Source organism: Chanos chanos, chromosome 3, assembly GCF_902362185.1.
Source record: "Chanos chanos chromosome 3, fChaCha1.1, whole genome shotgun sequence".
NCBI lineage: Eukaryota > Metazoa > Chordata > Actinopteri > Gonorynchiformes > Chanidae > Chanos > Chanos chanos.
Window position 1 is genome coordinate 40112427 of NC_044497.1, and position 26266 is coordinate 40138692.

General features: G+C 39.4%; 1 protein-coding gene across 1 annotated transcript in view; it reads left to right on the forward strand.

Annotated features, from left to right (window-relative positions):
* The first annotated feature begins 1043 nt into the window (after positions 1-1043).
* LOC115806995 (A disintegrin and metalloproteinase with thrombospondin motifs 19-like) overlaps positions 1044-26266 on the forward strand; it is a 46194-nt gene continuing 20971 nt past the window's right edge. Inside the window, exons 1-12 of the mRNA XM_030767852.1 lie at positions 1044-1508; positions 4892-5051; positions 9436-9608; positions 10595-10678; positions 10933-11087; positions 12358-12401; positions 16546-16651; positions 21312-21452; positions 21630-21780; positions 23217-23315; positions 24033-24178; positions 25530-25684. Coding sequence (XP_030623712.1) covers positions 1044-1508; positions 4892-5051; positions 9436-9608; positions 10595-10678; positions 10933-11087; positions 12358-12401; positions 16546-16651; positions 21312-21452; positions 21630-21780; positions 23217-23315; positions 24033-24178; positions 25530-25684 — 1879 coding nt within the window. The remainder of the gene's footprint in view (positions 1509-4891; positions 5052-9435; positions 9609-10594; positions 10679-10932; positions 11088-12357; positions 12402-16545; positions 16652-21311; positions 21453-21629; positions 21781-23216; positions 23316-24032; positions 24179-25529; positions 25685-26266) is intronic.

A 26266-nucleotide genomic window follows, 5' to 3' on the forward strand; every position in this document is an offset into this window, starting at 1 on the left:
CTTTCCAAATCTTTCATTATGTTTTTGCACTTCAAGCATTAGTTTTATGTTATCGTTGTTTTTTTCTAAATTCGTTGCATGCCTTTCTTTTCTATACGTATTTTGAAATTTGCAGATCTGATTTGGAGCTCACGGCCATCGTAAATAATCAAGCCGGCATTGGGTTGTGAGTGTGCTTAAGCAAATAATTAATAACGATATCACCTACCATGCTTCTTCAGGCCATTCGTGTGTGGCGATATTATGCAGAGACTGTGTCGGTACAGTATCTAGAGCGTGCAGTCTGGGTCTTCAAGTGCACTCAAAAATACACATCAAAAATACAGCTCTACCGCCCAGCGTACAGTCTATACATCATAAACAGACCTCTCTCTCTCTTTCTCTCTCTCGCTCTCTCTCCTCCCTCCCTCCTACACTCTCCCACACCCGCACTCACTCCTCTCAACCCTAATTCTATGCTGACTTTTCAATTTTACGCTGCGGGACTCCTTTTCATTCATTTGGAAACGACCTCATGTGAAAGAAGAGAAAAGGAGTGCCAGTATCGGGACATGGATAATACTGTCAGGCAATACACAGACAACACAAACTCTGGCTTCCGTTCCTGAAAAGCAACTTCCCAACTCACTTCATAGTTGCCTGTACAGTTAAAGAGAATATGAATCTAAATCGCTTCAACAGTATTTTGTATCAGCTTTGGTTTTGGGGGGCATATGCTTTTGCAGGTACAGACTAAAAAAAACCAAAAACATCTTAAGAAAAGTTGCGCAGTGCATCAGTCGTAGGCTGCCGATTCAGTGGTAAATTGCCACATACATTAGACATATTGACCACAAATGTTTAATTTATTGTTATTACCGTTACGTTTGGGTAATTGATACTAGCCGCAGATATTCTGTACAGGTGGCATGCAGACATAGAGACGGTTGGTAATCTTCGCAGACTTGGAAACGGTTCATCAGTTAGCATAGGCTACCCTCGAATAGACTTACTGTATTTTATTGTTAAAAAGATCAATCCACTGCCATTTGTTGTTAACGTCTATGTCTTCCTTTGAAATCTATGCAGACCCTCAACATTTTCAGAATTGGGAATCAGAAATAATTTTCCCGGAGTTGTTTTCAGACACTAGTCCATTGACTCCTCATAAACCGAACAGCCGAAAAACTGACGCCAGTGCCGGCAGTAGCTCTCGAGAGGCCCGTTCCATTTCAGACTGGGAAGAGTACGCATCTCATCGCTATTGGGATTCTTCAGGACCTCAAACATTCGTCTTCTCGGGGCTTCGACTCAAAATCCCGGCGTTTGGAAAGGAACTGCAACTCATCTTGAAGAGAGATATGCGCTTTTTATCCCAGAAGTTCACAGTGGAGAGAAAACTGAAAGCACGCAAGGCATCTCCGCGCGCCACGCCAACTCTCTCCAGCGCGGAGAGAGCTTGTTATTACAGCGGGACTGTTCTCAATTACTCAGGATCCATTGCCTCATTCAGCACCTGTGCCGGCCTGGTAACTAGAATTTTTCGTATTTTTAACTTCAGCATGCACGCTTAATTTATATTTGAACCTCATAGTTATTTTTTGACAACGAGTACCCCCCGATCCCCAAGTAATTTCTGCACATAACCTTTCATAACCGTTCCAAGTTATAGTGCAATAGAGAGGCACTATTTAACTTACCTTGATGACTTTAATAACTGTAACTTTACGTGATTTGTCATTGGGACTTCATATTTTATGATGATACCAGTTTATCTCTGTGTAAACAGCTTCTCGGTGGGGCTATTTTAGAAACCATAATACATGTCAAAACGTTGGTAAAGCCGAAAGAACTGAAGTTTCCATATCAGCGCACAGGCGCATGGACTGGAAAAGGCATGGTTAAGAAAAGGGATATTCAGCGCTAGTCAAACTATCAAGTTGGGTCGAGCTGGGAGTCAGCCGTTTTGCATACTGTGGCCAGTAGTTCATCAGTCGACTGCTCACGTTGGCATCCTCAGGTGCGTCTTCACTAGGGGTGTACAAGAAATTTTTAGAACATTATGACGTCTCTCTTCTTGCATAGCATAGTTGTGGTTCTGGGTCGCGCGCATGCAGACAGCATAAGCTCATATTAAAAACACAAACCTAAGTCTTTAGCGAGCTCCACAGCTGTAGGGGGTCAGCTTCTGTGGTCGGTTCGGCTTGGACCAGGTTTCATAAACTGTTGGACCGCAGTCTCAAACTTCCTAGTGTGGACTCACTACGCTCGCCACACAGAATTTAGTACGCAGCAAGAATTTGGCGCGTTTAAGGAGTGCTTTGGCTGAGTTTCGGGGTGTCTATGAAACATAAGAACAGTTAAAGCAGTACTTTGTTAATGAAATTCTGTTGACAAACACGACAAACCAGTAATATTAAAAGACAAGAATCATGATATTTCTCACTATTTGTCACATGGAAATAAAACTGAGAGAAACTTTTTTGTAATATCACGAACTTACTCCTGTAATAGAACACGAAAGTTCATAACTACAACATGTGAAGGAGTTGACCATTAAAATGTCATTGTGGTAGCAGTTTAGATGTGCTTTCAAGAGAGGTAGACTTGCGCTTACGGTTTAAGGTACTTCATGACTTGTGTGAGGAATCTTTCAACTGTGGAACCTGTGCCAGATTCACTTAAAGGTTTGAGATTTCACACCTTAGGTACCAAGACCTTCAGGACCATGTTGAACACTGGCCTCTAGGCCACCACTTCACTGACTCTCATACACTGAATCCAGTATGCTCAAAGTGTGTAGTCTTTTCAACAATAGGTTTGTGTTAGGGCAAATTCCACATGTGTCTTAAAGGTTTCAGTGGCCGTTAATGAAGGTATTTTCTCATCGCCTCATGTCTGTTATACTATGTAAATGTAATGTAGATCTCTGTGATCGCACACGCACACACACTATGAATAGTGAGCAGTGAATTTGTCCTCTGCATTTAACCCATCTAAAACACCAGTAAGTGAACACACACACATTGGGGCACTGGGGTTAAGTGCCTTGCCCAAGGGCACACAGCTGTGGATATCAGTCCTGGGAATCGAACTGGTAACCCTTCAGTCACGGGCCCGGTTCTAACCTCTAACCACAGCTGCATCCAGCTATCATAGCCATGTCCTTTCAAACCGCGCTGTGCTCTTTATTTTAAAACCTTGCAAGTATTTGTAAAATTGCAATATTTACATGATATGTAATGGCAAGGCTATTATGGTAGCTATATGTGTCAATGCATTTTGTAATAATTCATTTCTGTCTGCTGTGAGCTCATGTTTGTATGTGCAGTGTGCTATGGCTAGATGGATTGGATGGAGACCAGATTTTTGGCTCAGATACCACTGTTGATTTTGAGGTCTTCAACTCAACCAATATTTGTTGGAAAAATCAAATCACCATTACAAGTTAAAATTTAATACATTTTAATTAGAAATCTAGTTTTTTCTGTAGTTTGAAATGTTCTTTAATCAATTAAATTTAATCCACTCCTCTTATATGTTAGTTAGCATCAGGGCTAATTGGGAAAAAAAAAGTGTTGATGAGGCGGGTAAGAGAAAACAAATCAGTTGTTCTCACCATCTGTTTGAGCATATAAGGGATTCAGTGGCAGAATGGAAAGCAACCTTGGCCTGGGCCTGACTCTGTCTTTGCCTGTATAGTGAGTCCCAGCTCTCCAGTCAGCCCTCTTTAATCAAGCCCAGCCTGGCTTGTTTAGTCTGAGTGAGACGGCAGAGTTAAACCATCCACAAGAGCATAACTCTTTTCTCCCCAGAGCACTCCCCTGACCCACTAGCCCCTTGGCAGCATTCCGCTCCAACATCAGGTAACCCTCCCAGTGGGATGGCTCCCTGGTTGCCTGCACCATTTTTTGGCCTTGGCTGCTTTATTGAACGGAGGTGCACATGAGGAGTTTGGGTTACTGGAAGCAGCAATGAGAGCTGGATGTTCTCTGCAGAGTGTTACACTGTGGTGCACTGTGGGAGAGCATGGTTTTGGCTTATTATTTGGACTAACTGATCTGTAATGTAAATGTCTAAGCTGCCATCAGCTTCCCAGCCTGCTGGTTGTCTCAGCAGCTTAGAGAGCACCGTAACTGCTATAAAGCAGAGATTTGTTGGGGTAGGTCTTCAAATCCTTTATTCAACTAAATAGAAAGCGTGGGTTCTTGTTTCAGATTACTCTATATTTGATGATTTACCTAACTGATTTGTACATTTACAATGCTGACGGTTATAAGATCTGTGATCTGAAATACAGTAAAAATGTATTTGTATTGTTTTAGCTCTCCTGGGTTTTATAGATCTCTCAGGTCGCAGGCTTTGGGAATGTGGTGCATTTGTGTGAGATGCTCAGAGGGCAAATCAACAGTAGTTGTCACAGCCTTCCACCTTGTTTCTCTGCAAGTATTTGGCAGTTACAAAACAAAGGGAGCTACAGTTTCAGAGAGAGCAGGAGCTCCAAAGAATGTTAATGGATAAATCTTGGTATTTTGTACCTTTTTGTCGTATAAATATGGATTTAAAAAGTTCTCTGCCACTAGGCGGCTTGAATAATGGGGGCTACAGGGGCAGGTCAATTACCTCAGTCCTTCAATCTGTACTTATTTTCTGATGGTTTCTTTTAAATGTACATTGAATTCTTTATGATGATTCTGTGCAACAGAGAAGGAAATGCACGTGATGTGTGAAAAATGAGATAATTTTTTTTTAGGATAAATCAGCCTACTCAGTCGAAGAAACCTTTAATACAATTTATTTGAAATTATTCTTTTTTTTCTTTGAATTTCCACAAACTGGACAAAAGTCACAATGAATGCCTTTTTTAAAACCTTTTTGTTGATTTAATTATCTGTTCATGTTGTTGATGCAGATGGGTTTCATTCAACTCAGTGAAGATTTTCTGTTCATTGAACCAGTGAACCACACTGTGTCTGTCATGGGGCATGCCCACAGGGTGTACAGGAGGAAACGCTCCATAGACAAGAAGTCGGACAAACAATCCAGAGTCAATTACTGTGCAGTCATATCTGGTATGTATGAATATCCAGATGAGTCAATGTTGAAAGTGTGTGTGTGTGTATGTGTGTATGCTGTAAATCTGTATATTGTATAGGGCTTTACAGATTTACATTGCCAATCCATTTTCAAAAAACTTCTGTTACCTTTTTTAGTTTATGTTTGTCTGTATAGTAATAGCCAGTATATCATTCTGCATACTGATAACCCACAATATTTGAACCTTCTAGAAGAATGTGACAATGATCAGAGTACAGAGTAATCAGAGATAAGAGTAATCTTTGAGGTACATTAATGACCACAGTTGGGCAGTAGTGTCTCTATCAGTAGCAAAGCTGCTATTGTAGCCTAACTACATTTTCCAATGTTGCTATTTTTGAAATCAAGTAGTTTTTCAATAGTGAAGATGTTTTATCCATCATTTAGCACTAAGACATGATATATCGCTTCATTTTCCCGGAGTAAAATATTTCCCCATATACAGTATATATACACACATTAACACACACGCATATATATACAGTATATGTACGTGTGTGTGTGTGTTAGACCGAACCTGACAACTGCAATTCTGTAGTCGGTTCGGTTCACAGTATGTCTCATTACTTCTTTTGTCTCAGTTCATGCAATGGAAGGTTTTTTCGACCTTGGTGCCAAAACACAGGAGGCACATGTAATAATGTAATAGGCCTACAGGACAGCATTCCATACTCTTTGTGCTTTTGATAATTAATAATAACGTTAATCATAATTTGAAGCTGGCACATGTTCTTTCTCTTTTCATTTTTTAATGTGAGAAAATACACGCGCCATTCAACGTCAATTTGTTCTTCAAGTTATTGAATACCCACTCTAAATTAGAATGAAATACATGATGCTCAAACCATTAATAACACAAATTATATTGCAGTATATGAATCCACCTAATCAAGTAGATCTAATGTCGAGGCTTCTCTGCGTGGGGACTTCTCTACGTTTTTCTTATATCGAAGTAGCCGCGCATTGATCTGAAAAAGTTCAGAGCAGTCGGTTATCATTTTGCAGTCATCATGTGTTTCTTTTAATGCTGAATAGGCAAGCTCGAGCGACAGGTCACAAATTAAGGACCCGTCTATCTCACTGAAATCGCCAGTGTGACAATTATTTTGCCGTAATTTAACACAATCCTGTCAATGTCAAAAAGGCATATATTAGCTGACAGTGATGTACATGATGAAGCCTACAATGATTGGATTTCTGTTTTTGCATACGATAATTGGATTTCTTAGACTTACTGTCATGGGTAAGAGCCTTATAATAACTGTTGCTGAGGATTACTTTTCTTACACAGTACCCATTTTCTAAAGTAGGAACCATAAAATAAATAGGACTGAAGATAAGTTTTCTTTCACTCTCATTTTTGTAGAGTTTCATTGCTGTTTGTAATTTTGTGTTAAATTTCAACATGTTCAAATTAAAAAGAGAGAAAAACTAAGGTACTGAGTTGGTTCAGTTTTCTTTCAAGTTAAACTGTGATACTAACTGAACTGTCGCCCAGAAACCGAGGTACAAACCGAACCATAAATAGGGTGAACCATTACACCTCTAATATCTATATATTAGACCTGTCAAGGCATGCATTCTCTGTCAGTTAATTTTTGTGGGGATGAATGAATCATTAAAATGATTGGAACTGCACACAAGCACAGTTTAGCGTACCAGCCCATAGAATTTTGCATTCTGCTGGTGAACGACTTTAATTTGTAGGAAAAGACCTTTTCCAGTGGAAGAAATACTGGCTTTCTGATGCAAATTTAGAGAGACTTCTACTGTGTTGTGTGAATAAGCACCTCCTTTAAGCCACAAACACACACTTAGTCATACCCCATGTTGCATATTGTAATGTTACTCTTGGCAAAATATGTTATGTCATACCTCTTTTTGAAGTGTTCTTACATTTGATCCAGAACCAGTCCATGAAGACAGGTGTTATGTAAATATAAGTATTTTGTATGTTTTGTAATAAAGGATTATTAGAACAAACTGTTTGACTGCCAGCTTACTATTATTACTTTATGTGGCCTCAGAGATTACATCAGTCATGAAGTAGCTTCAGTGTAGGAAGTTGCTTTTGCCATGTTGCTTTTTGCATAGCTAGTTACATCTCTGTAAAAGGTAGCTTTCATGTAGCAGAGCTATGCTTTTTCTTGAGTAACCGGTAGCTGAGCATGCTACATTTTTTAAGTATTTTGTCCAACGCTGTCAGTGACCAATACCACACTCATCACATCATGATGCAGCATCAGTAATTTTCCTCAGCATTATCGATTATTAATTTGATGAATGTGAGCCATCTGCAGAAAATACAATGTATGTAAACTCTTATTATAAGCAATAATGAACCCAAGTTAGTGAAATGGTATGTGCTCATATTTTTTAGACAATAAAAACTGTGGATAAACAATCAACCCTAGAGCATATTAAAAATATACATTTTGGCCCTGAGTTTTATTTTTGCGTACTACGGTGACTCATTTTCCAAACACTCACATGTAACTCTTTGAAATGAAGTGGTTTCACGCTGAAGCCCTCGGTTTTTATCCCATTCATGTTGCTGGATGCTAGTTAATGGGGTAGAGAGAAATCCTGACTTTGTTTTGATATTTATTAAATGTCTCATTTATAACATTGCATTTATTAGAAATATAGACAGAACGCTGCTCAAACCCTATTATTTGTGTTAGGATAATAATATGGGGTCTTAACACAATGCTGCTTGAAACCTATTTTTTTTCCTCCATTTCATCCTCTTACTTTTCCCCTATAACTGAATGTTAAGCAGTGTTTGTTATTCATAGAGTTACAAAACTGTATAATTTCCCTGATCCTGTGCCTTGTGCTGAACGGCATGGCCTGAGGAAACCATGTCAATATCCATTTTGTTTTTCTACCATATTGAAATTTGTGAGAAACCTGTTTTTGCAAAGTCCTCTTAAGATCTTTGTCTGACTGTAACCATCAAGGGAACTGTCCCATCAAAAGATTTTAAAACAAGTGTTTGTGTGTAAATCATATGGCCACCACAAGATTTTTTTCTCTGTTGTTTTTGTATTCTTTTACAAAAACAGTTCTGTCCATGTGATTGTCACTAAACCCAATCCAGATGTTCTCTAAATGATTGCAAAGCATCATGCCAGATTTGGCACATCTTGTCACTAGGTGGTGTAACATCAACAACACACTGAAAATTTCCATAATTGCGAGAATGCTTTTCTGATGAATTGCATCTTCCCTATTGAAAAACTCAACATTTTTATGGATCATTCAACCAATAACTGTTGTAAGTCATGGAAACATCAGTGCAGTATTATTAAATTATTTTACATAAGATTTCAAAGATATATGTTAGCATGATAGTGTTCAACCAGTGCTGGTATCAAATATTACACAGGGTTCATATGTGTGAGTGTATGAGTGTGTGTGTGTGTGTGTGTGTTGGGGGTAGGAGCAGTTTGAAGTACTCTCTGTCTGCTATGCTTCCTGACCCTGATACAGCAGGCTTCTATATATCAGCATGTTACATCATGTGCTTTAAGAGTTGACAAACTCTCTGCCGGAGGAATACAGTACCAAAAGTTATGTGCTTCAGCACTGACTTATATCCCCCCATGCCTTCACTTCTGAACTTGATGGTTCAGTTATGTACTGCTTTTGTTCAGAGCTTCAGTTATTTAGGGGAACAGTTAAAAAGAGATGTCAGCATACAAAATACTCCATAACTGAATGCAGCACGGGAACAGGAAGACTAGATGGTGAACATTCAGTGTGTATGGAACAGGACTCCAATGTCAGGGAGATATGGACTTGGCCTGCATGCTTTCATTGCTCAGTTGGCTGCATTAAACAGCTTGTGTGTGTGTATTTGAGTAAAATTTGGAGTAGTGTTAACTCTGTAGCTATGGCAATAATCCCCTTGAATGACAATTGTTACTGAATGCTGTCACTGTATGTTCCTGTTTTCAATTCCCTTCAGCAATTTAATGCTTATCTCATCATTTCCCAGCTGAACTGAAATCCTTGCCTTACAAGTCAGCCAAGTAAAATTTGTGCACATTTATTGTCAGTGTAATGTCTGTTGGCATTCATTATGGTGTCTGTAAGTCATGAATTATCACCATGTTCATGAATAGTACATACTGCATAGGAAATACTATGTACATATTTAGCTGAATAATAAGATCTTCAAGATTTCAGTTGGAACTAAATAAACGTGTTGAGAAAACGACTTCATAATATCTGGCAAATGTCTTTATCTTCAGGACAGGACAATGTAAGCTGGTCATGAAGCAATTTGAGCAGCTTAATAAATTTACTTTTATACAGGTAATGTATTTCTTTATGTGTTTCTTGTCTTTATAGACAGACAGACAAGTAAAACCAGGAAACCCTCTGAGAGTGGAAGAGGGAAAAGATATTCATTTAAGCTACATCATGAGTACAACATTGAGACACTGGTGGTTGCTGATCCTGCGATGGTCAGTTACCATGGATCAGAAGCTGTGAAGCGGTTCATTCTCACAATCATGAATATGGTAAGCACTCCCTCTCTCTCTCTCTCTCTCTCGTTTCCTATTCTTTGTGAACAATTAACTGTACATCAAGACAAATTTTCACCTGATCCTATTTCAGGTGAGCTGACCTGAAGGGATTCCCCACATAAAATTAAAGTTACTTGAAGTTAAGCTAATTTTTGCTCATTTTTATGTCTATTACAAAAGTATTTTATTGTATTAATTTAAAAACCTCACTCAATTCAAAAACTTCACTTGATTGTAATGATTCCAGTTGTTTGTTACGGTGGAAATGTCTGCTGTTTGAACTCAGCAAACTATTGTTTGGCTAACATATTCTGACAGACATGGGGTTTAATGAAAAATGACAATTTTGGTGGTGTATCCCTTTAACAGTTGTACCTTCAGTTCCAGTAATAAACCACTGCACACTGTGGTAAAGGCATTGACAAGATGTCCAGATCATCTGTTGTGTTATGTTTAATGAGCATTAGGGATGGACAAAATTATGGATTAGAGGGCAACAGATTTGCCAGCGGCATTCTAATTGTTAAATACCTTTTTATCTTAAAAAAAAAAAAAAGCTGACAAAAAATGTTTGTAAATTATGTGTCCTTTATACCCTGCAGATGTATAAACACTAACAAAATTTCCATTGAATGTAAACACTTTAGTCTATTCAAATGCACTAAAATCTGTCCACAATGTGGACATGTTTGCATTTGTCTTTAAGTCACTCTGCAGCATGCTTTACACATATACAGAGAGTATGCACTAACTATTTGTTTAATTGTCATGTAACATCATCCTTCATTTCTGGCCCAAACATGAAACAGAAAATGGTTCTGTAAATCCTAAGATCCTGAACCTGGTGTGCAACTCTAATGAGTTTGCAAATGCAGCAGAGGTAGTTTGCTTAAGAAAACAGTATTAATCAACTGCTGATGAATAGTTGGAATGCATCTGGATGACTGACTCCAAAGCTGTTTATTCTTGTTATTTTGCAGGTTTTTAATCTATTTCAGCACAAAAGTCTGGGGATCCAAATCAATATCAGACTGACCAAACTTGTACTCTTGTCAGAGACACCAGTAAGATGACACAACTAAATATCTCTGATATCTCACACACACACACACACACACACACACACACACACACACACACACACACATACACACACACACAAGCACACATATTTATGTTGTCAGCATAACCACAGACAAAGCCCTGTGATACAAAAGTGTCCTTTGAAGACCTGTGGCTTGCATGTGTGTTAATGGTGCTTGTCCAAATTGAATGGCCTCTCATTGTCTCTCTCTCTCTCTCTCTCTCTCTCTCTCAGACAGGCATGTACATTGGGCATCATGGGGAAAAGATGTTGGAAAGTTTTTGCCGCTGGCAGCAGGAGGAGTATGGGAGAAAGACTCTCTTGTCTGACTTCAGCTCCACATGGAGGGATGACTTCCCCTCTGTTGACACTGCCATCCTTATTACAAGGTCTTATTGCGCCAAAGACAGTGTGCACCCATCACAACCTATACAAACTGAGTCCCACTGAAGGACAGAGAGAGTTAGTTGAAATAGAGTTAGTTGATTGCTAGCTATATCAGTGGAAAATGATTCAACATTTAGCTGGGTCATACTTTAAATCAAGAGATATTTGAATCTTGTTATGTTGTCTTTACATTCTAAAGAGACTGATACCCATTAATCACATCATCACTATGAGGAACAGATGTCTGTAATTATTGATACAGGAATTCAAGTCGATGAATAATGGTCATGATAACACTGTTTCTCTTAAAACAATTTTTAATCACTGCTTCAAACAAGCTGCTTGAGAAAAAGGAGATAGGCCATTGTATATCAGCCCACGTCTGAAAGTTCACCCAATTTCCCTCCCCCTCTTTCTATCTCTCTCTCTCTCTCTCTCTCTCTCTCTCTCCTCTCTCTCTTGCTCTGTCTCTCCTGCACACACACACACACACACACACACACACACATACATACTTTGAGTTCATGGGAAATGAACAGGAGTTGTTCTCAGAAATATAGACTGTGCGGTCCCCTGGTTTCCATTTCAATGAAACGCTGATAGACAGTTTTCACTTAGATGTGCTCCTGGAGCCTACCTCAGCCAAAGCTCTAAATCCCATAAAGAGAGCTGGCCCATGAAGAGACTCTGATTGGAATCTGTTGAGAGGTCCCAGGCATGAACACTGAGATTCAGCAGGTGTTTGATGCTGGGTGATTCCACATGTGCTGTCCAGTGAAACAATGGCCTTAGACAAGACCACACTGCAGCACTTGCTTTTTTGAGCTGTCTTTGCATCCGTTTCTCAGTCAGACAAGGATTCTATGACTTGTTTGGTACAAACACACACACACACACGTTTGTGTATGCTTACCTTACGTAAAACATACACAAACACATAGCATACATATAAACTGAGATCCTCTTCCAGCCTTGAAGACCAGACACCAATTGTGCCTGAGTGGAAGAAGGACCTTAAAAACTCTAGCTTGTTGAGGTTGAAACCTCTGCTTACAACTGTGAGCTGAATTTGCGATGAATGAGAGATTAACCCTAGGGCAACTTTGTGAAACGTTAATGGTCAGAATATTCCAGGATATCCCCTCTAATCCCACACGCTGTGTATGCATGGTCACGGGTGCAGATGAGAGGACCTTGTAGTGAGGCACTGAGTCATGTGAATCATGAAAAGCTTTGCCCTCTCAAAACTGATGTTCATCTTTCATATTGCAGGAAAGATTTCTGCGTCCACAAAGATGAGCCATGTGACACAGTGGGTAAGTTGAGTCAGCATGCCTGTGAGCTTTTTTAAAGTACTATTTGCTTTTGTCAATTTGTGGCATTGTCCTTTAGGAGATGTACGGCATCAGAGCAGTTTCAGACATCGTAAAAGGAGTGAGAGCACAAAAAATACGAGAATCAATCACCAAGATTGGGGCACTCAGATTTCTCTGCCAGCCCAGCACCACTCTTTCCTCTCACTCAGAATTTTAATGTCAAACAGCCTTTAGAGAAATAAAATATCCTTAAGTCTTAAAGTGTGGTAAATTTTGTTATCATGTGCTTGGATTAATGATGTGAATTTGTGATCCCTGGCACTGTTTTGATAGTGTCGACACTGTTTAACTGCGAGACCAGGGCAAAGATTTTGTAAAGTTGTTTTATGTCTCACTGGCTTAGTGCCAAGCCTGACTGACTCACCACAGTATCTCCACAATTATGACGTTCCTGACTCTGAGTGTGTTGCAAGTTGTATGAGGATGTGCAATACACTAAAAGGGCAATGTGGAGTTTACTGCCACATGGTCATTTGGATGGGAAATTCTTGACATGTATTGAACCACTTGAGTTATTCTCTTCCAAACAGTATAAAACTATTTCGCTTATCTTGATTATTTTTTTTAACATCCAGTACAGTGTTACTGGACAAACAATGTAAATAGATATTTACAGTATGCAACATGTGATCTCAGCATGCAGTCACAACAGAAATAAACAGAGCATAGCTGTTAAACTCACAACTACAGTCACACTCATAGCAGAACGTATAGAGGAAGACATTACGTAAATACACAAACGCGGAGTCAAGGAGGTGGATGGGAACAGTTTAAGGGCAGCATAAGAGGGACGGGGTATGGTTTCCAGTTTTCAGGCCCATTAGCTGTTGAAGATTTTGCTGGCAAGAGGCATAAAGCTTTTCCAAAAGTGTACCTTTTTACTTGACATTGCCCTGTGCCTGTGGCCAGTGGGCAGCAGAATAAAGTGATGGTGTAGTGGGTGGTTAGAGCTGATTATGAGGACATTTAACAGAAGCCTGTTTATGGTGGAACACCACATATACTACCTAATGTAGTGTAAGACATGTGTGCCTAGTGAGTGTGTCCGTTGGAGATTCCTGAACCACCTAGGATTGTTTTGACATTGAATATGTGCATCAGGAAGGAGATCTGTTCCCTCATTGAAGTAGGGTTCTTGCTTTGCATACAGACACACAGACATGCACACACATGCACGCGCACGCGTACGCACGCGTACACACACACACACACACACACACTAATTCTAATTTGGATAATGATTCCCATTAGTAATGACCATTAGCTCTGAAATGAGGACCTCCCATACTACTGGCCCATCAACTCAACCACACAATGATTTAGTAATCTTCTGCCATGAGTTTAGAAGAGAATTGTATGTGTGTGAGTGTGTCTGTGTGTGCTTGAGCATGCATGCATGTAGTTTTTATTTCTTTTTTGTGTATGCGTGGGTGTGTGTGAGATGAGGCGGGAAACATTTGCTGTGTGCATAAAACGATCCATACATGTGTGGTCCAATGTGGTTAGAGCGTGGGTGGTGCCTCTTGCCCTGCCTTTTTGTGTGTGTGAGTGAGGAGGTATGTGACCCAACCCTGAGAGCCTCTCAGCTTAAATGCAGCGGTTCCTCCGCACTCTTAGGAATGTGTGTGACACGTACGTACTGTGTCACAAAGCCAGCTCTGTGGAGACCACTGCTAACTTAAGGCAAAGCTAGTGGCTGACCTACTTTTCTCCACACTTTTTTGTGACACGTTGGGCTTTTCACCATGTGATGTATCCTGACAACCCCTACTGCAAGGTCAAAGAGTGCTCTTACTCGTTTTTGCTTGATCATTCACTGGGAATCTGAGGCATGCTTTGTGTCAATCACACTGCCATCCAAATCGTTTCCATATTTTTCACACACCAAGATTGGGTTAAGGCTAGTTTCCAGTCATTTTTCTCAGGGTTTTTAAGGGAAGCATAGATGCACAGTCCATAAAGTAGATTGTGTCCTGACAGGTCATTTTGATGAATATGAAAAAGAGGCTGTGGCTAAAACTTGATGCATTTTTTATGTTACCACAGTGGCTGTATATTGTGTGGTAAAAGAGTAGTTTCATATTGCGTGCTACTACAGTGACTATTTCAGGTCAAGGTAGTAGTAAAACATATGGCGATTGCTGAATGTTACGTAAGGGAGCAAAATAGCAGAAGAAAACATCCTAAGATCTTATTTGTTCCTACCTGAGGTTTTCGGTGAGACAAGGTCAATCCAGATGTGGTACCAACACCTCTCATTAAAGGAAAAACATGTTTTGGAATAGAGAAGAATCATTTCCAGAGAGCCACATTGCATTTAGAGCCTTGGGGCACAGATGTTTGTAAAATGGCCAGTGAGGCATGCCAGGACTGCTTTGGGTGCAGCAGCAACTCCAGTTGCTCCATTAAATGAGGCTCTGTCCCCACTCATCCGTCTGTCAAAAAATGGCACCGCGCTGAACATGTGGACTAGAAGGTCTGCGTTTGCCATCAGACTTATCCCTCTGATTGATATGCTCCCATAAAAATATCATGCGTAGTGGATTTGTGTGCATGAGGACGATGAGAGGCCCATACCCTGTTCCACTCTGTGTGGAACTGCAGACCCTGTTTAACATGTGCTTCATAAACACCTTGACAAGAAGTTCTTAGTTTACTGATTGTTTTTACAGTACATCAATGGAGGTGAAGAGCAGTAAAGGGGATGGACGTTCTGTTGCTTCCATTACACTGATGTAAAAGTCACTGCTCAAGAGCTCATCTTGCATGAGGTCGACAAGGTAACTATGTTACCCGCCAGACCTGTGGGCTTGACCTGTCTTTGTTTATGAACATAATTGCTGAGAAACATAAAAAAATATATATTCTTTTCTGTGTGAAAGAAGACTAAAAATACAGTTAAATGGAAACAGGGGACCATCTGATGAGAATGTTTGCCACAGTGAAAAATGTTCTCAAGGGTGGCTCCAGCAAGGTTGGTTCAGGTTTCCTACGGGAGGGATGTCTTTATAGCAGCATTTTCAAAGGTCAGCTCAACACCCATGAGGCTCGATGAGAACAGAAGAGAACCACTCAGAAGAGAACCACTGGCTAGTGTTCTGCATGGCAGAGAGACCTAGCATCCATAAATGGGCAGATTAACAGTTAATCTTCCGTTCAGCCCCAAGGGTGAATCATATTGCTGCTTCTGCAAGCTTTTGCAGGGGTTAGAAAAGGGGGAAAGTATACAGGGTAACAGGAAGAGCTGGCTTGCTGAGGGGGCTCCTGAGATTGGACGAGGGATTCTGTAGAATTTGCTCAGCCCCTAATGGCCACTTTGTCCCTACAGAAAACAGTCCTTTTTCTTTTATTCATTCCTGCCATCAAAGGCTGGATTGTTTTGTGAGTCTGGGCAATGGAAAGCATTAGTTCTGGATCTGTTTCAGCTGAGCGATTAAGTCATCAAAGGTCATGGCATACAATCTGCTATTCCAGACACCATGTTTTTTGCCCCGAACCTGATCTAGTGGCTGCGGCAGTAGCATAGTGGCTGCAGTTGCCATTTGCGTATGAAATGCAGGGGCACGCAGTAGACATGACGCTAGCATCTTAAGAAGTGGGGAATAACCTCAGGCATAATGGTCCAGTCCTGATTTACTTTACAGTCTCCAAATATTCCCAGAATGAATCCACTTTCAGCCACTGGAATAACTCTCTTGGGGTGGAGGGAGAGAGAGAGAGAGACAGAGAGACAGAGAGAGAGAGAGCAAGAGACATCACTCGAGGACAAACTACTTTGTTGTTCATCATAACCTTTTTTTAGAAGTTATATGGTTTGCTTGACCTTGCTGTTTTGAAGTACTTCATTTGATGTCCTATAAGGGTATCCTTAGATGCACTTCGCAAAGTAATAAACAGTAACAGACATGCCATAAGCATAGACAAGATGTCAGTGGTGAGGTCCTATTGCTTTGTTTTAATCGTGAAGTTTTTCGTAGTAAAGATTTTTTAAATTAAAAGTGTACTATCAGGATGCTGCAGTTTGCAAAGTTTTGCCTCGAGCTGTGATGTCAGTTGTTCTTTCCCCATTACTCTTTTTTGGCAGGGATTGCATATCTGAGTGGCATGTGCAGTGAAAAGAGAAAATGCATACTAGCTGAAGACAACGGCCTCAACCTTGCCTTCACCATTGCCCATGAGATGGGCCACAAGTGAGTGATGTTCTACTGTTTTGTACTGATGTGGTGCGGGAGCTAGGCAACACCACATTAATCAAGTTCTATTTCAGTCTAAAATGACTTACATCCTTCAATAGAACAAATGTTTAATTGTAAGCAAAATGGCTACAGTATCAGCTACCATACTTCAAACATGCAACAACAGTTTAAGTAAGCTATTACATAGCAACTACTATCAGTACTCTGTCTTTGTTCCTCAGTAGAGTCTTTAAGACAAAAAGGACTAAGACTGAGAGAAGTCTTTTTGTAAAGCATTTCTGATAAACCCTTTCTAACTAACTAGCGTAGCATCTCAGCATTGTGGCAGACACTATTGGCCTCTCTTTTTCAAAAGCTAAAGTTAAAGTATATGAAGTCTGAGATGTAGCACCTGTTAACCAAAGAGGACTTGCATATTCATTTGCAGTTACTGAAACGTAGATTTCTACATTTAAATATAGTTATTATTCAAGGAAAAATATTCTCAGGAGGTTTTGACCACAAAAATTAAGTGACCTCTCTCCTTTTGTTGACTGCTTCCAAAAAAGAACAATGTTTTACTAAGAGCTAGGGATTTGTGTACCCTGAAAACCTAACTTAAACTTAACCAATTTTAAATCAGATAGTTGATTCACATACTAGCAAGCGAATATTGGGTCTGACTCAGAGGTGTTCATGTCACAAAGTTGGCTCACTTTCTATTCTAAACAGGTATACTGCTATAGCAACTTACTGCCTGAGTGGCTGCTTCATAGTAGCAGACTAGTATGGGCTTTCATTATAGCAAAATTGTTAAAAATGAAAAGAGAGAGACAGGGGAGCTCTCCACCCCTAATAACACCTCCATAAGGAACGGCCCCTGAGTAACATTTTGGCCTGCGTTGGAGGACATGCCATGGGGTCACCTCTTCTGACTCGGTGTAGGGTTGATCAACATAAGAATTTCCACATATATTCCACTTCATGTTTTGTAAAACTGCATGTCAGACAAATACATCTAGTCCTTAATATTTGCCCACCAAACACCCCTACATCATAATATAAAATGCAGTCTTGAAACATACATTTTTATAACACACTATGTGTATGTGGCATTAAGTTACATAAAGAAAGAGAAGCTATTTGGGATTTCTTTACTTTAAACCCTTAAAGCTCTTCCTTAATTTAAGCCCTATAGTACTGTAAAAGAATAATTTTATTCTTAAAGAATATAAAATTTTGGCTCTTTACTTGGCCACTTAAATTTATGTACACAGTAACGTAAATTCATTATGTGTAACTTGTTATGTGAATTCAGAGTTTCACAGGATTTTCAGAATAAGGTGACGCCTGGTTTGACTGGCTAAGAGCCAAAGTTTACATCTGCTCTGAGACACTACATTAAACGTAGTTATGGAGCATAAGTTGTATCCCTAGTCAAAAAGTGAGCTATGAGTGATGGATGCCACTTGATTGACAGGCCTCCTACATCACTTTTTAGAGTTTAGAATGCTTCAGTCCCATTCCATACAGCTTTCCTTGTGCATTACGGACAGGGCAAATATAAATAAAGAAATGAAATAATAAATAAAATAATCATCGAGAAAAAATGTCCATACATATAAAATATATACGAAATTCTAACGTTATTTTGATGTTAAGTTGTTTTGTGTCCATTAATCTTTTGAATTATTATTTTTTGTTTATCTCTTTATTATCTGAGCCCACTATAGCTGCATAGTATTACATCTTTTTACAAACTAGAAACTACCTGTTGAGATTTCAGTAATGTAAACTATCAGTCACAGCACTACATATCATAAAATGTATATCAGACGACAATGGATATTTATCACTGAGTCATGATATTTTAAAAAACATAGTGCAGATATGATCCCATCTTCTTTTAAATTTGTATAAAAAGATTGTTGAGACCGAGATGATGTAGGATTTGTCGTTTTCCCTTATAAACTTAGAAAAGCAGGTCAGTTACCATTTTCTGACAACTGTCCAAGTTGAAGCATATCTTGGACCCTCTAGACCAACTACGTCTCCAAAAAGCATGCACTGCTGAATCCACATTTAAAGTTGCTGTCAAACATAATCAAACATTTCACTGTAATCTTCATTACACCATTATGTTCTTTAGTGAGCAACACTGTTTGTAGTTGTAGTGACTTAATAAGTGAGTTCAAAGGATGGGATTGTATCTTCAGTGCATACAGGGACATGTTTTGATTTAAGATTGACATTTTTAAGTCAGATGTTTGTGCATTAACTATATTGAATTAGAACATTTGAATGAATGTTTGACTGGTTTTGTATGCACAGCTTCAGTGCCCCTCAGACCTTTGTTTAAGGTGAGACTAGACTGAGATTAGAGCTGCGGAGCCATAAGAATCTTATGGATTTTGTTTGTGAAGCTGTCATAAAGCTTTGACTTCAGATTGTCAAACATGTCAAACAGTGATTCCACATTCCAGTGCTGTCACAATACTGTTCTCAGTCGTCATGTGTCTCAGTCCTCTGTTGAGTAGCCAAGGGAGTAGCAGAGATATATCATTTTAGCCAGGCCTGATTGGGTTGCCATGCCGATATATGAGAGAGTTAGGCTGGAACAAATAAGGACTGAGTGTGACTGTGCCACAAAGCTGCTTCAGTCCTCTGGGACCTCCAAGCAATTGGAAAGATGTGCGCCACTCTGGAGGACCATCTGGTTTCATTAAAGTCGGTTACAGTGTATCACCTCCCACCTCCTCGACCCCCTCAACACCCTGTCTCCAAACCTCTGCGGCATGTAGGAGCTGCATGTGGTATTGTCCTTAAAACAGTCAATAAACATTCCCCTTAAAGCTTCCTGTCATTGTTGCTCATTATGAGGTACCTCCAAGACAGTGTTGAGAGCTCATGCTTGCTTACGACAAAGTACGACTTAGATGCTTTGAGACTGCTTTGTAATGTATTACACATGGTTTTACATGAGGCATTTTTCTGTGTTTATTAGATGGCATGAGTGCATATTTGTTTCAGTAATAGGGAGCAGTGTGTGAGTGTGTGTGTGTGTGTGTGTGTGTGTGTCTGTGTGTTTTCATATATATTTATATGTGCGTTTGTACGTGTGGATATATATCATTTGTGTATACTTGTTTGTAAGACTATATAGTATATACATATACATAAAAATTATATTTATCTTTTTATATAAAAAGTATACATATAGTATATGATCAAAATGTGAGGGATAAAGCTGTTTGATTACTCCTGAAAGGTTCCTCTCCTCTCTGTGCCAAATGAGCTCAGAAATCGTCATTACTTGGCAGGACTCACTCCTTAGCCACACTGATGTAATACTGCATTAGTAAAGACTTCCTCACCCCCAAGACCTCTCATCACTTTCAGGCCAGAACTCATCTACAGAGTCTGTTCTCTAGATCACACCAAAGCAAATTATCAGCTTGTGCAGCTGAGTTTGGGCCAGAAGAGACTTCAGAGATTGGATTTGTTCTTGCCACATGTTGTCTGACCTAACAACCCAGCAGACATATTATTAGTGCTTATATCAGGAAGGGTTCAGGCTGATAAGCCAACTCTATATTCAAACTGATCTGGTGAGGCAAAGGGCTTATGTTTGAGAACATCGCACTGAAGGGCTTCATCTGTCTCTGATGAATCTGTACTCAGCTGAAAACTATTGGCAAAGTGTGCTATTGCTCACACAAGCAGAATTGTGAGGATAAGATGACACAAGGGGTCTTTGTTTTAGAGAGCAAATAACCACTAGAAAAGCAGTACTGAGGCCTACTGAGTCAATGTTGGGGCCAAAAATGAGGAAACTCTTATGCAAATGGTTAATCTAATTATTTGAGTTCTTTGACTTTAAATCATTATTACAAAGCTTCCACTTGTCCCTTGGTGACATATGGCTCTGTGTGCAATATTGCAATAATATTAATGTTTGACACAGTCTTCTTATGGTGTGTGTGGGTGGCTGTGTCTACACTGTAGGCACATTTTTATGAGAGGAAGTTTATGCATGGTGAGGTATTGCCGCTGAGCATTGTTGTGCAGTTACTATAGTAACATTCCAGAATGGAACTCTGAGGCAGTGTGTGTGTGCATGTTTGTGCGCATGTGTGTGTGTGTGTGTGTGTGTGTGTTTGTGTTTGTGTTTCCCATGGATGCATATGTAGTATGGTGTAGTGTAGGTAAGTGTGTAAAGCTTAAACACTTGTCTGTAGAGGCTAATTATTGAAGAAAGAATGGCTGATGGGCATTTTTGTATGGTTACTATTGCAAAGTTTCTTCAAAGTTGAATTTTCTTCATTCTGCACCATTTACATAACTTTCCTTCCTGGAAAATCATCCACCATGCAAAAGCTGTTTGGAGCACCACATAATAAATTAATAGAAACTAATGGGTCTTTGTGCCAAGCTTCATATGTCTAATTTGAAAACTTTGGGAGGAGATGCATTCTGACATCTTTGTTATGACACTCATGATAGCTAATATAAACTTACTCATTTGTCAAATGTTACTATGCATACTTAGGCACTATAAGGGCTTTATAATGTCTCATAAATGCATCTATGCATGTGATATTCATAGGAAGTGTAACTGTTTGACTGTGGTGTATGTTCAAATAGATTACAGTTAACCTGCGCTTTGTGTTTTCAGTATGGGCATGAGCCATGACAGTGAACATTCAGCCTGCAAAGATGGTCTACACATCATGTCAGGAGAGTGGGTCAAAGGCCAGAACCTAGGAGAAGTATCCTGGTCCCAATGTAGTCGAGAAGACATGGAGAAGTTTCTCAGGTAAAGACTGCCCAGTGCTTAAGATTTGCCTCCATAGCAGTTTTAAAATACTGTACTGATGTTTTAAAGATCCTGTTAGATTCCAAATCACTTTTTATTATATATTTTATGACAACATGCAAAAAGTACAGCCTCAAGCAATGTCTGTGTATGTGTGTGTGTGTGTGTGTGTCCCAGGTCAAAGGCAAGTAGTTGTCTCTTACAAACAGATCCAATGAATCTGAATTCAGTTGTCCAGCCATCCAAATTACCAGGCATGACTTACACAGCAGATGAACAGTGTCAGATCCTTTTTGGACCTTCAGCATCTCACTGCCAGAAAATGCAGGTGAGTTACTCCTTGAAAATGCAAGTCTTAAGCAGGTTTAGTGACATTGTTCCAAAACATTTTAGACCTCTTTGAGAAGGCTTTCAAATGCCAGAGAACAGGCTTCAAATGCATTTCAGTCGACAGTTCAACAAAGACAGTTGTTATTTTCAAGCTCAACTTTTAATGATTTTGTGTTTAGATACAATGTTAAGTTTGCTTTTTTTCCTGTGTAATTGCATGGGTGCTTTTGGAGGGTGATTCCTATAGAAGAAGCTTAATTTAGTGTTTCATTGTCTGTGTGAATCATTATGTCTAGACTAAACCTGTAGTCAAGTTAAAGATATCATGATCTGGTGCTCTGGGTCATTGCATCATTGTTATATTATTGTTGTCTTATCCACTGCATGAGTCTGGAACCAAACACTGCAGTGTCCATAATGGAGTAATCCCACTGGGCTCTGGAGTCTCATAAAAAACAGCCATTAGTTACAGTTTAAGCTGTCAGGTGCCGTAGCAACTATCATGTTTCTCAGCAAAACAGTCCTGCCGTCATGATCTTTTACTCTAATGTTCAGAGGAGAAGAGAGTTGCAGAGTCAATGCCAACATGATAAGTCAACCTAGGACAGAGTGGTGCTGCAACCCACACCAGGAAAGTTTTATAGATAATGACCATAAGGAGATCATCTCATCTACTGATCTGCTGTTAAACACTCCATAGAGATAACAAGATGGTGTCTTTGTTTGTATCTTTTGGTCATTTTTATTGTATATATTGAACTGTTGAACTGGTGACTGGCTGTCTAAATATAATTGTAAACTTTATGCATTCTCTCATTATGTATCGCATGCTTTATCCAGCTTCATTTGTTTGATAGTTGTCTTTTTTACTGTCATCTGTTGACTGTCTATTACAAACTTGTTAATGTAATGAATTGTCTTGTGTTTTGAGAAAGCACAGGATCATCCAAGGATGCCAAGACTGACAGTATAATGTAAAAAAGTTTAATCTTAGAGTTGACTTTTGATGCTTGCTCTGCACAGGTACTAATCAGAAAAATCACAACTTTGTTAAATTCGTTCTTCTTAAATTACTGGTTAAAAAAAGTCACATCATTTGGTACATTAACTATTTTATAAAATATTGAAAAGCAATAACCACAGACAGCATTGAATACACAGTTAGAAAATCCCCAAAGAAAATTTAAAAAATCACTTTCTTAAAAAAGAGGACATGCATTCATGGCTCATTGTGTGTACACTGCCAGGTTTCACCAGTAAACAGCTAATGTTCCGTTACTTTACATTACATCCTATGATGACTTCACTCAGTACAAAGGGTTGTGTATTCAATTTTTCATACTCTCTTCTCTTCTTGATATACGCTACCTTCTTCATATAGCCTATATAATGTTTGAGCAACATCTGTGCCCCCACCCCTCTCTGTTGTTGCAGTATTTGATGTGCTCAGGTCTGTGGTGCAAGGTGGATGGAGAAGACTGCAAGACCAAACTCGACCCTCCCCTGGATGGCACCGAGTGTGGCACAGGGAAGGTGAGTTAGCACGTTAGCTTGTTTTGGAGTTTCAAATTTGTTTTATTTTTCACTTCAAAGAGGCATTTTCAAAAAAAAAAAATTAAAGAAAGTAAAATTATTTTTTTTCTGATATGATGCTGCTGTACTGAAAAGTATTTAAGTTAATCAGTACACTTTTGGAAAGTGGCTTTGTGGTAACAGTTTAGAGAATTCTCTGAAAATAGATGTTTGTTTACATTCATTAAAGTAAAGTGACATTGTTTGAAATGGAAAACTCCAACTCCAACCAGGAGTCTCCTCCTTACTGTGCTCTTATAAACACAGAGATGAGAAACAGCTTGAAGCACTCTAGGGATATGGCCAGCTGGGCCTGCTCAGCACACCCCGTGATTGTGTAGATGTTGACATAGAATATGATGCACAGTTCTTTGCACCAGAGTAATTCACATATGTTAATGTTTAGACTGTTGTTCTATAGAGTAATGGTTGAGTAAGCAAAAGCGCAAGGTGTTATCATGATACAACCACTGATGAACCTGTCACATTGGTGATATCACTTGTCACTGAAATAAGACTGTTAGAATCAAAGGTATGGAACGATGTCCAAATTCTATATAGAGAGTAAATCTAAATTTGGTGGCTGTAGCATGTTAAAGGCTTGTAATATTACTAGTTTTAAGGTAGAACGGCATGTTGTGTGAACTGTGACATGTAGTGTTGTATGTGTGTATACAGTGGTGCAGAGCTGGAGAATGTGTGAGTCGAGAGTTGCCCTCTGAGCCCAACATGGGTGAGTGGAGTTCCTGGGGGCCGTGGGGAGCCTGTAGCCGCACCTGCAGCACAGGGGTTCAGTCACGTTTCCGCAAGTGTGACAGTTCCAGGTATAGTACACAAAACACAGAGCACATCTCAAATCATGACGTAACCCCTGTCACAACTGTTTCATTCTAATAGCCACCATCCTGAATATGCTATTTGGGATATCACGTCTGCAAGTACTTGGATGCCTAATAAGTATTATGACTTGGACACATACATCATACAGTCAGTAGAATAATTACAGTTTTACATTGTCCTTAAAATTAAAAACTCAACAGTATCTGCTGCTGAGGATAATTTTCAATAGGATTTAGAGTGTCAGGTTAGTTAGTGCACTTCAAATGTTGTAAGATGATAAAATGTAGTTACAGACCCATTATCCTGTATTCCACACAAGCCCACAGCCAGAGGTGGCAAAAGTACACATATTCTTTATAGAAGTACAGATAATTGTGTAAAAAAAAAAACTCTGGGAAAGTAGGAGTACTGATTCAACTTCTTTAACCAAGTAAAAGTGAAAAAGTACAGGCTTTGAAATGTACTCAAAGTATGAAAGTAAAAAGTAGCCCTTTTAAGGACATTTCTAACTGAGCTAACTGAGCCTCACGTCATATTAATATAATTCAAAGACTATGAAGCCATTCTAACTTCACATAAAATAAAAAACAACATGCTGAAAATAATGAACATTAACTTCGCTCCAATGTGCAAAACAGTCTTCAATGTCAGCAACAGAACTCAAAACATTATGATCAACACGAGAACACACTTCAGGTCTAATTAAACCTTGAACTCTCTTAAATTCCCCTCATCTCTACAGGACTACCAACAAACATTTCTCTTAAATAAGGCCATGGATGAGGAATGTCTTGCTGCTCTGAATCTGCCCCCTAGGCAATGTTATCTGGTTCACTTTCATCCATGTCACTACTAGTTCTCATATTCAATAGACGTCTTTTCTCCACGGCCGAGTCTCCCTTTCTTGTCTGTTTCATCATGTTACGTCCTTTACATCATTTTCGTCTTGTTACCTCTGTCGTGCGTGATACACACCGATGGAAACACACGGGATAGCCTTTTCTATGTGGTGGTGTCCCATCCATTTAAGCTGAAATCAGTCTTGATGTTGGGAAGGCGCGCAATGAAGCAAAATAAAAAAAAATCGGTAATTCTCCTCAGATGCATTAAAACTAAAGTAACGAGCCTGTTTTGAAAATGTAAAAAGTTGTCAGAAAAATAAATACCCAAGTAAAGCACAGATACCTGAAAACTCTACTTGAGTACAGTAACAAAGTATTTGTACTTCCTTACTTCCCACCTCTGCCCACAGCATCTGTTGGAAGTACATTTTGTAGAAGTGTGTATTGCATGTAATACACAAATTTGGCAAAAATTTCACCCTTCTCTGTGCAGGTCGGGAAGTAAGACTTTGTCCTGTGAGGGCTCTAGGGTCCAGTACAGGCTGTGTGAAAACCAGTCCTGCCCAGCTGGAGCACCCAGCTTCAGAGATCAGCAGTGCCAAACCTTTAGCCGCCTGTCTCTCAACTGGCACTCTGTCATGGATGATGGTGAGGCATTAATCTCAATACTTATGTCCTCTTTCATTAATCAACTTACTGTTATCCTGTTTGGGGCTATGTAATGTCTTTGTGAGCCCAACATAGCTGTGTCATAAATTCGGTATACATATTCTTGAATTAAATATCTGGTGATGCTTTGCCATGTATAGTACCAGTAACATTATTGCAGCAGTGTATATCTTTTGTACTAGTAGCTGCAGTGCTAAGCTGAAAATTTCACCGCTAAAGGACTAACCCAGGTTCACTGTGCACTGACTGACATCACTGCACAAACTGTCTGCCTGCTTAGAACAAAGCCCCTTTCTTTTCATTCTCTCAACACCCCCACCTCTTACTTCTTCTCTCACTCACTCACTCTCTCAGGACACCACAAACACAGTCCAGATATATACTCACAGACGTGTCCAGACATAATCACACTCATTGTATACCCAACGTATATACAATATATACAATACAGTATATACAATATACATAGCCAGCACTATGTACTAGAGATTGGTTCATTATTGATTTTTTTATTGATGTTAATTTATGGTTTTGATAAATCTCTTTCCAGTCATCCATCTG